We start from the raw sequence: 10,363 nt of genomic DNA on the forward strand, positions 1-10,363 counted from the left end.
CAGTCAGATATACCACTGACTACCATGGTTGTAGTCAGGTACTTGTGTAAACCACAGGTAAACAGTAAATTAGTTATATATAATTACTTCTGTTTGATGAGCCCCTGCTTTCATGCTGTTCTCTGAATGATAATTGTTGCTTTCCTTTAAACATCACGCTGAGTCCAAAAAAAAAAAGAGTAAAAAATGCAGAAGTGACATTATGGGTATGCTTCTTTTCCCATTGACAATGTTATTTTTCGCCTACAGGCTTTATTAGTTTAATGTCCAGTTAGACTGCTGGAACTGCCAAAAATAAATGACTTGAAGCATTTTTAAACTTTTTCAATACAAAATTAACGTCAGCACTTGTGATGAGGCTTCCTCAACCTGCTGTAAGTTGTCAAACCACTTAATGGAGATTTATCCAACTAGATTCTGGTATTGTTTCAGCTGGCTCTTTTAAGGTATGAATTAACACAAACAGATGACCTGAGCTGTCCAGGAAAAGAAAGTTGTGTGGTTGTGCTTAATGGTGTTCACCAAGGGTTGTACCTCTCACTACTGGCTGGGGACTACAAATTTCTGGGACCACTTTTGATTTAGCCATCTACTAGTCCCCAACCAATTTAAACCCACCCACTGAGAAGTTAGTGTATGTCATATATGTCTGAACTGTGGTCATAAGCTGTACTGCGTTTTAAAAACCAATTCTCTGCATGCAAGGATGTTCTAAACATATACTGTATCCATGCCACTGTGCCCTGTAGCCAATGAGAAGAGCAGGAAGATACGTCTGCTTTTTTCCTGAAAATGACTCAAATAGCGTTTCTTCCAATAAGCCATGATTTCTGCAGCACAATGTTTGAGGAGAAAAGTAACACCAGTGCGCATACACTGTCTAGCATAATTCCCTTGTGTGTGTGTGTGTGTGCGTGTGTGTGCGTGTGTGTGTTACAGATGTTGACGAGTGTGCCACACAGACCCACACCTGTTGGAATGACACAGTGTGTCTGAACCTAGAAGGAGGCTTTGACTGCCTGTGCACTTCCAGCCCAGCCTGCACAGGGGACTGTCTACACCAAGGGGAACTCAAGCAGAATGGCCAAGTGTGGACCCTTGAACAGGACCGCTGCTCCATCTGCACCTGCAAGGTGGGCCTTTCGCCTCACTCACTAGTGTGTATTTACAGTTCCGCAGCTTTCGGCACGTTTCAGATGTACATCATGCTCTGCTTTGCAAAGGTGCCCTGCTCCATTTCAGACTGAGGATTCACATCGGCAGACACAGGCATTCATGTGCCTCTGTAGAGTTTGCCATTTAGACTCCAGCTCTGCCATGGTGCTTTATGCCGGCATCTGTCAGAATGCAGTGTGACGAGAATGTCAAACCCTTCATGTGCCACCCTGCGGGATGCACCCCCTCCTCACAAGCTCACTGTCACACATTGCACAGGATGCTTTTTCTGACATATTCTTTCTGAATTCTGTTATTGTTTAAGAGTTATGGTAATATCTTTATTATTTTTTCAGATACCTGACAGCAATGGTACCTACTGGTATTGGAATGACGTTCACTTAAAAAAATCCCTGTGAATCAAATAACTTTTGAGTAATTCGGTTTGTCAAAAATAATAAACTATAAAAACCAGATGCACTGGACCATGCACACATCCTTTAAATGCTGGACAAGCATGGGTCCTCTGTTGCCTCGCCAGTGTGCTTGCTACTCTGTCACTAAATTGTGAGCCTTGGAGAAATCTGCCTGGTACCAGTGATGGTTTTCATCAGTCTTCCCAATAACAGTCTCAACTGTACTGCTCTGTTCTCCTCCTCGTGAGCAGGATGGGACAGTGACGTGCAGACGGACTGTGTGCGACTGCCAGAACCCCACCGTGGACCTACTGTGCTGTCCGGAGTGTGACAGCCGCCAGAGCAGTCAGTGCTTGCACCAGAGTGGCCACACAATCTTCCACAGTGGGGACAAGTGGATCTACAGCTGCCAGCAGTGCCGATGTCTGGTCTGTACGAGCTTTTCGGCGTCACTCTTTTCAGGTCCTTGGCCAGAAACGTGCACGTGGGAGATGTCACCAAATTACGGCCTGGAACTTTGCTTGTGTTTGATTTTATGAATCGCATACAGATTTCACTTGCAGAAGCATGTATTTGGTTTTCCTGTGTGTAGTATATGAAATCCATTACAAGGAAGTCATTGACAAAATAGTAAACCTGAAAACTTGCTTTATGCAAATGTATCTTGAGAAGTTATTATCCAAAGATCTGTACTTAGAATACAGGGGAGCATGTGTAACTGCCCTGCAAAGAGCACAAGATCTGTGAAGTGCTCACTGGCACCTTTCAATAAGGTCCGCGCATCTTTTTAATCGTGTTTCACCACTGTGCAATTAGTGAGGAGTAAAGAGAAGGGAGAATGGGCTAGAAAATGGAAGTAGGTAAGTGTCCAAAACCTTGGCTTAAAACCACCACCCCCTAAATGGGTATTATTTTCATTAATTATCTGCTGTTGCGCGTTGATTTTCATGATATCGTGAGGGAGCTCAGAAGTGAGTATTTCTGTCTGATTAAAGGACTAATAATTTTGTTGACCTACAGCTCAAGAAATACTGGCACAGATTATGTGAACAGTTGCAGGTAACACTATGATTGCACAGCCAAAAATTAACTTGAAGAATTAACATTAACACACTGGTCCAAGCAATAATAGTGTAATCCTGCAGCAGCAGGGAGACACCAGTGCAATGCAAAGTTCTCTGAAGTAGGATTCTACAGTAGTGGTCAATGAAATAAATGCTTCATTTTTAACCACTTGGGTGAGATAAGCACTGTTCTTGAATTATGCCAGCACATTGCTAACAGCTGCTGAAGACCTTCTTTGCAGACAACAAATATTATGCATTTTAAGTTTATTTCTAACCTTACAGTATTCTGTCATGTCTCTTACACGTGCATCAATTCATAAGCAGATGTTGGAGTTCATTAATTATAATCACAGATCACCCATACGGACTTGAACATTCTGCACAACATTTTTGTTTTGTACACTATACACATTTTTTGGCACAGTGTGCTTCACCATCATGTGGTCAAGCACTCCCCACAGAATGACCTCCTCCTGAATTCTACCAATGGACCACAGGACCTTTCAGTAATATTCTTGGAGTCATATAATAGGATTCTAAATATCTGTTAAGCTTAACCACTTTGAAGACCATATGTTCCCCAAATAGTCCCTCATCTTAATATGTACAAAACAACACTTTCCTGAGGTAGCCCTTAGTCTAAGTACATCCCTAAATGTCCCCTGGTCTCGGTCTGCTCAGCAACGGAGACGTGAAACAAACAGACAGTAACAACTTTTGTATCTAGGCAAAAAGAGTAAAACTACAATCTTCCTCATGACATGCACTGAAAAATGCATGAGGAACATGGTGGTGCTGTGGGATATCACTGGTTCCTCCTGGCTCTTGAGCTGTTGGTGGACACGGCATTCGGGTTCAGCTTAGGATGTGTGGAGTTCGTGCGTCTCTCGCTGTGTTTTGCGCACCCCCCAAAATGTACAGAAGAAGACTCTGACGAACCACTTCTGTTCCTCCCTTGCCTCGGAAACCACACGAGTGGCCACTTGACTCGATGGTACTTGCATTCATCCATAAACGCATTATTTCATAAATTCCGCTCGCTCTTATTTTTTAAAGGTTGCAACTGTGATAGAATACAGCATGAATGTCTAGGAATATACTATATGTAGATTTAATTTAAGATTACACATATCCATTTTCTAATGGTACTTGAACGCAGCGGAATACACTGTAGCGCACGATCTGGATACCAGTTTGTTTGTGAAAAATAAAACCAGTTACTCTGCCTGCATATAAATTTAAAGTTGCTGCCACTAAAAATTGACCTTTGATGCTAGTGCGGTGACCTTTTTCACTCAGCGATCTGCGTGGCTGCCTCATTTGACAAGGAATCCTGTGGCCCTGACAGCTTTGCAATTAAATGTGAAATAACAGCATGGTAATGTGGAGCTGATGTGGTGCTTGGTCAGAAAAAGCATTTTTAATTGTTAGTGCCTCTAGGTGACTGCATGATTAATATCGTTTCCTTGGCTTCACTCTCCTCTACAGGACTTCCTGTCTTGAGAGCACGTTTTACTTTGAGCTCCCAGGCTAATGCCTCTGTCCTTCTGTCTCATGTCTTTCCTGGTTTCAGGAGGGTGAGGTGGACTGCTGGCCACTGGCCTGCCCCTCTCTGTCCTGTGAGTACGCCACAGTAATGGAGGGAGAGTGCTGTCCCCGCTGCGTTGCAGACCCCTGCCTGGCAGACAACATCGTCTACGACATTAGGAAAACGTGCCTGGACACCTTTGGCATCACGCGCCTCAGTGGCTCAGTGTGGGCTGTACCAGGCTCACCCTGTACCACATGCAAGTGCAAGGTGAGCAGGAGGGTACCGTTTGTGTCACTGAGGTTCTAATGCCAGGGGTGGATGTCTCCACTGAGAGCTGCAGAGTGTAAGCACCTATTCTTGCTCCTCTCCTGCGTGCACATGGTCTGCTTAGTGCAGGTGCCCTTTGAGAACTGAAGCCACATTTCTTTTTCCTGCTTTCATAGAATGGGAGCGTCTGCTGCTCGGTAGAGCTGGAATGCCTCATGAACAACTAGACACTGCTCCAGGGGAGCCCCTCCTAGTCATGGCCTGGAGTGCTTCTCTGGTTTAAGTATCCAGTGGTTTCGTTTAGCTTCACTTTCGTTCTTCTACACACCAGACTTATAGCCAAAGTGTCAACACCTGGAACGTGACTGCAGCTTCACTTCCAAGTGAACTGGTTGTTCTGCAGGCTGCAGCTCCGGGAAGATGCTGCAGAGGCCCTGATGGACTGAGCACGTCCATCACAAGAGGAGGCCAACCCGTGCCCCCACCACCACCTATTCTAGTATTACCTTTTTTTTTAAGATTTATTTTAACCTTTCTGGAAATTTCCCAAGGAGCGGAATCGAAGCGGAGCAAAGAGCACTCGGACTATACCTGACAGTACTGGTGGTTCTGCAGTGATACTTTCAACACTTTACAACTATGTCATTGTGAGAGCTCCGTTCTGTATTGGTGTTGCACCGTGTTGGACCACATGCACGCAATAACGTTTCCAAATGGTTATTAGCCTAACACCGAGAGAATACCCTTTTCAATCTGTTTCGTTTCTTCAAAAACTCAGCAATTAACCTGATTTTAGAGTAAAGTAAGCACATCCTTAAAATTAGCACTTTGATATGTGCTGACAAAGTTTCTCACAAGTGCTTTGCTAATTCATGATGCAAGACGTATTTTATGGAAAGACAAGGTTCCTTGATTTTCAAAGTACATCTGCATATTCCTGACTGATTTTAATGTGACGGTAAGGCTGTAGAAAAGTATAATTAAAGATATGGCATGCAGATTTACACTTTATATGCCAACAGTTCATAAAGGGTCAGTCTTGTTTGTGTATAAAGAGGCTTATTAAAGGAGTGAGGATTTGGCCTCTGGCCTCTGTAGATTTGCTCATCAAGAGAGTGTCCTTTAGTTCATCAGTTCTAAGACTGAGAACCAAGGTGAACCATTCCAGAAGTGTCATGACAAATGTGACATCGGTGGTTCTGAACCGTAAACAAATGGATCACTCTAGAAAAGGAAAAACTTTTATTAGCAAAAAAGTTTGTTAAACTACATAGACTGAATTTCTTTACTTGTTGTTTATCACTTGACATATCGAAATATTTTTGTCACAGAAATGCTATTCATTTATTTAGCCAGTATTTGATGGCTACAATAGGTGTGTGATGTATAGTCCAGGGAGGCATATAGTACTTCCAGAAAAAAAACAAGAAAAAAAATCTTTCAAAACCATGCATTGCCACAATTGTAACGTTTCCCAATGAATGTCAGAAAAAAAAAAGAAAAAACGTCTCTAGTTAAGCATATGATGCACACCCATTTGTCTAAAAATGCACTGAGCATTATTACGTCCAGCCTTTATAGTCTGTCCTGTGTCTTTCCATGTAGCATAAACCCTGTCCATGTGCTGTCCATTTTTGGCATCTTAATTACTATGTCTGAATATGAATGCCTCACTCTAAACTCATGCTACTTAGAGTTCCTCAATATTGTATAGCAGTATTCATGAATGCAGTGTAGTTCCAGCCTCTGCGTGGCATATCAGCGCTTGGCATAAGTTGCTTACATAAACCAATCTATTCGACTGACAGAACAGATTCAGGCCTCAGGCTTTTAGGGTCTATCTAATAAAATTCTGTCATTGGCAAACATCTGTGGAAATGTAAATTGAAATCAAAATGGATTTTTTTTTTTAAACAGACACCATATGGAATGGCTTACTTATTTCTCTGAATTCCTGTGTAAATGTCACTGTAACATACTGAACTTTTGTTGTTTTTTTTTTTTTCCCCAGATGTTGTGTATCTGAAATTAGTGGATTTTTTTTGTTTTGCTTTGTTTTGTATGTAAATACTGTGTAAAGCTGAAGGCTACATCATGACACCGTGACAAGGATTGTACCCTAATGTCATACATTTGTCAGCCCTGAGCTACCTAACTGTGGGGAAAAGCAAAATCTATATTTTAAAGAAATGATTGATTTGTGTGTGTGTGTGTGTGTGTGTGTGTGTTACTGTCTAACACTCCTAGTACTGGATAGCATATTAATGTTGTCATTTCTAAGGTCAAAGAGCAGGGAAATTCATCAGTTCTACTAGAAAAGAGAAAGGGTAATGATGAACGTTAGCCTTTACCCCTGTGCAAAAGTTGGATTTCAGGATTCCATAAAGTATGATCAAACTGTATGTATTTAATTTTTTTCAGTCGCAAAACTGTATCTTGAACAATATGTACTACAATGAATATGAAAGACACAACCTTTTACTATAATTTGATGAATTATTTCTATGTAAAGAAATCTGATGTTCTGATACCTTCAGTCAGTGCATGTCCTTAATAAAATGGCCCAGGACCATGCATTACTGTAACCGCCCCAAAAGTAAATTCACCAGACCGTTCAAGTGTCAACTGACTTAAAGGCAGTGTTGTGATAGAAATATCTGTACATTTTTCATTCAATAAATATTTTAGTTGTTTACTTTAACTGTAGCATGTTTAAAATTGCGGTTGCTTTACATTTCTAACTGCATGTTTAATGCTTAGCAGGAGCTGAAATACTCCATTCCAGATACATCACCCAAAAAAAGGCAAACCTGTAGGGAGAAGCCTGCATTGCACGCTGATCTTTCTGATAGCATTGGACTAGTTGAAACAAAAGCGGACCGACTTACTTGCTCTGATGACAGCTCTGCATTCAAAGCCACTGCAGTCGATGAACCATTTCAAGGCTCGATTTCTGGGAAAACAATTAAGGCAAAGCTTCAAGCACCGCAACGAAAGGCAACTCGGCAGCTGTTTTGCACAAATGCACAACATATACAAGAAGAATCCAAACACTTTTGTGAAACGGCTGGCATACAATTTTAAAAATAAATGTGAATCTAATGGTCAAAACCAAAAGTCAGTTTTACATTATGACAATGTAGACTTCACACACACACACAAAAAAAAAAAATCAAAATTGGCTTACTCTTTCTTTAAAGAGTATTTCATTTTATCTGCACTTGTTTCTTTCAATTAGACATGGTAAAGCACTAAATAAAAACAAAACCACACAGTGAACACTGAAATCATGCATGACTTTAACCCCTTAATTGCCCGCCAGACAACTGTGCCTTTATAAATATTTGAGCTGCTAAGACAATATTCAGTTCACTGAAAAATGCAGCAGAAAAATAACAGTGTAGTGGGTTCTGCATGTTCTTTACTCTCTCTCTATTTAATCAGTAGCAATTCACCAATCAATCAATCACAAGACAATATGGGGGTTGCCATGTCAACCTCCTTTCAACGTATGCATACGTTTCAAGTGAACTTTTTTCTGTGTTCAGAATTAATTCATAGAGAATACATAAATGCATAAAACACAGAAGTAAAGCAGCAGAAAATCCAACAGATTTCTCAGCGAAAAAAACTAAGTTTACAGCATGAGAAACTAAAGATTAGTGCTCATGTCGCTACCTGCAGATAAACAGGATTTTTTCTTAGAGTGGGAGTACATTGTTTACCTTATGTTTAAGTAATGTGATGACATTCCTTCAACAGTATCACAAATAAAATAGTTCTCTATTGTAAAACATGGCCTCACACACACACATATGGTGGAAGAAGAATACTCGTGAAACTGTAAAGCCTAGAAAATATGCTAAACCAAACCTTTACTAAGCCGACATGTTTATATAAATCAGTTTACAGTTGTTAGGGCTGTCACGAATGCAGGCAGTAGGTAAGGTTTGGGACGGGACACAGCAACAGACAGGAGTCGACGCCGTGGGCGAGTGTGGGTCTTCTGAGGCACGGATGTCTCTTCGAGGGGTGACGCAAGTATCAAAACCGAGTGGACGGGGCAGGAGGTCGAAAGCCAGGAAATCCAAGAACGAGGGAAAAGGGATGTAGAGGAGGAAGAAGTCATGCTGAATCATAAGCCAAGCGGGTGGGCTCTGTAAGATTCCGCAACCCAATGTGTTGACATTGCTCCTTTTATGCCTGGCCTGTCTGATCTGCTGCAGGTGCGGTCGCTTGGCTCAATGGCGTGGGCATGACAAGGGTTAGCGGTTTGACAAATTCGTAAAGTTTGGTACTTTTAATTGAGCAATTTCAATTAAGAACCTTGGCATCACAGTAACAGGATATGAGGATTGAACCGGCAATATTTCACATTACAAACCTATGTTCTGATCCACTTGGCTACTTTCTAGTCCCATGTACACACATACACAACAAAACATGAAACATCACTTTTAAAAAATCTGACAGAAAGAATTAAAGACCATTCAAACAATTTCAAAGAACTGCTTGTTGGCACATAACTGGGACAGCTACAGTTGCATCCATAGAGACAGTACAGACAGAGAGCAGATCAACCAAATATGTACACTCCTCTCAGCGCTGACATCCGGTTACTTGTAAGAATATCTGTACTGTATGAAGTACTGATGTGTAGGTAAGTTTTAATGCCATTGTAACTGTATTCACAATTTGATCCTGCAGGACAAAATGCCTTTGCAAACTGAACCACGTGGAACCATGCATCATGCACTGCATGCATCATGCAGTGTTTCTGTGTGCACCACCCTGTAAGACTTTAGTTTTTTTTTTGAAAGTCCAGGATGGTGAAGGGTGTCAAATTGTTTGCTGTTACATTACCGTAATGCTTCCACAATACATTTCTTTTTGGAAAATGTCAAACATGGATATTATTATTTTTATAATATTGGAAGAAATGTAATGCATAACAGACATTTTCTACAACAGTCTACGACATTTTCTATTACAAAATACTTCTGCATCAAAAAACATAGTACACGCATTTTCAAAAAAAAAAAAAGAAAGAAATCCTTCAGCCTAATAAAGTTTTTACATACAAAATAATAGTGATATTTATTAGTAAAACCAGTGGATAAATTACAACTAGTAGGTGCACCACATTTACGCCAGGAAGTCACAGTATTCAGGAAACCATATCTATAATTCTTTCCATTTACTTCCATGCATTTACTGCTCAGACAAGGCTATATATAAAACTGCACTCTGTCCCTATCGCTACAAAGAAAAAGTGATTCCCAGAGGCAACCTTTGAATTTCGGCACTACAGGCTTACTCTGTTTTAGATTGAATCAAAGAAGACAATTGTGCTTTATAGTCTTTATCAGTATTACTCCTTTCTCTTTCAATGGTTTGGAGCTTCACTCTGTTACATATTTATTCACAACAGCCATGAAAAGTGTACATGATTTATACTACAATAAGGTACAATTCAGAACACTACTAAAAGCAGTACATTGTGTACTGTGGAGAAATTGATACTCGACTTTAATCCAAACCAGCAGCCTCAGTGTATCTTCACAGATCGATGTAGACACAGAGATAATACATTTAAACTTTAACATTCATATAACAGAGTGAGATAGATCGTCATTCCAGATATTGCAGAAAAAGCCCAAGAGAGCTTATAGGTCATAGATGGAATGCAACGCAATTAGACGTGCAATATATACTTTACAGAGAGCAATATTCACAAAAGGGAAATATGATTATAAGACTTTAATTACTTGCCTTTTATTGAAACTACCATTTACATATCGGGGAGGGAATCGATTAACCTAATGTTGCGAGTTCCATCGACTTTCATTAAAGGCTCAGTTAATTTTCACTGCCAAAGACTGGAACCCGAACTACAGAATGCAGACCCTTCATTTCATCCATTACAT

The 10,363-nt window shown here is 40.6% G+C and overlaps 1 protein-coding gene across 1 annotated transcript in view; it reads left to right on the plus strand.

Annotated features, from left to right (window-relative positions):
- Positions 1-7,072, plus strand: part of LOC108941178 (protein kinase C-binding protein NELL1-like) — a 137,895-nt gene extending 130,823 nt beyond the window's left edge. The window contains exons 17-20 of the mRNA XM_018763807.2: positions 940-1,133; positions 1,823-1,999; positions 4,212-4,436; positions 4,613-7,072. Coding sequence (XP_018619323.1) covers positions 940-1,133; positions 1,823-1,999; positions 4,212-4,436; positions 4,613-4,663 — 647 coding nt within the window. The 3' untranslated portion in view covers positions 4,664-7,072. The remainder of the gene's footprint in view (positions 1-939; positions 1,134-1,822; positions 2,000-4,211; positions 4,437-4,612) is intronic.
- Positions 7,073-10,363: the final 3,291 nt, after the last annotated feature.

Source organism: Scleropages formosus, chromosome 11 (assembly GCF_900964775.1).
Source record: "Scleropages formosus chromosome 11, fSclFor1.1, whole genome shotgun sequence".
Classification (NCBI taxonomy): domain Eukaryota; kingdom Metazoa; phylum Chordata; class Actinopteri; order Osteoglossiformes; family Osteoglossidae; genus Scleropages; species Scleropages formosus.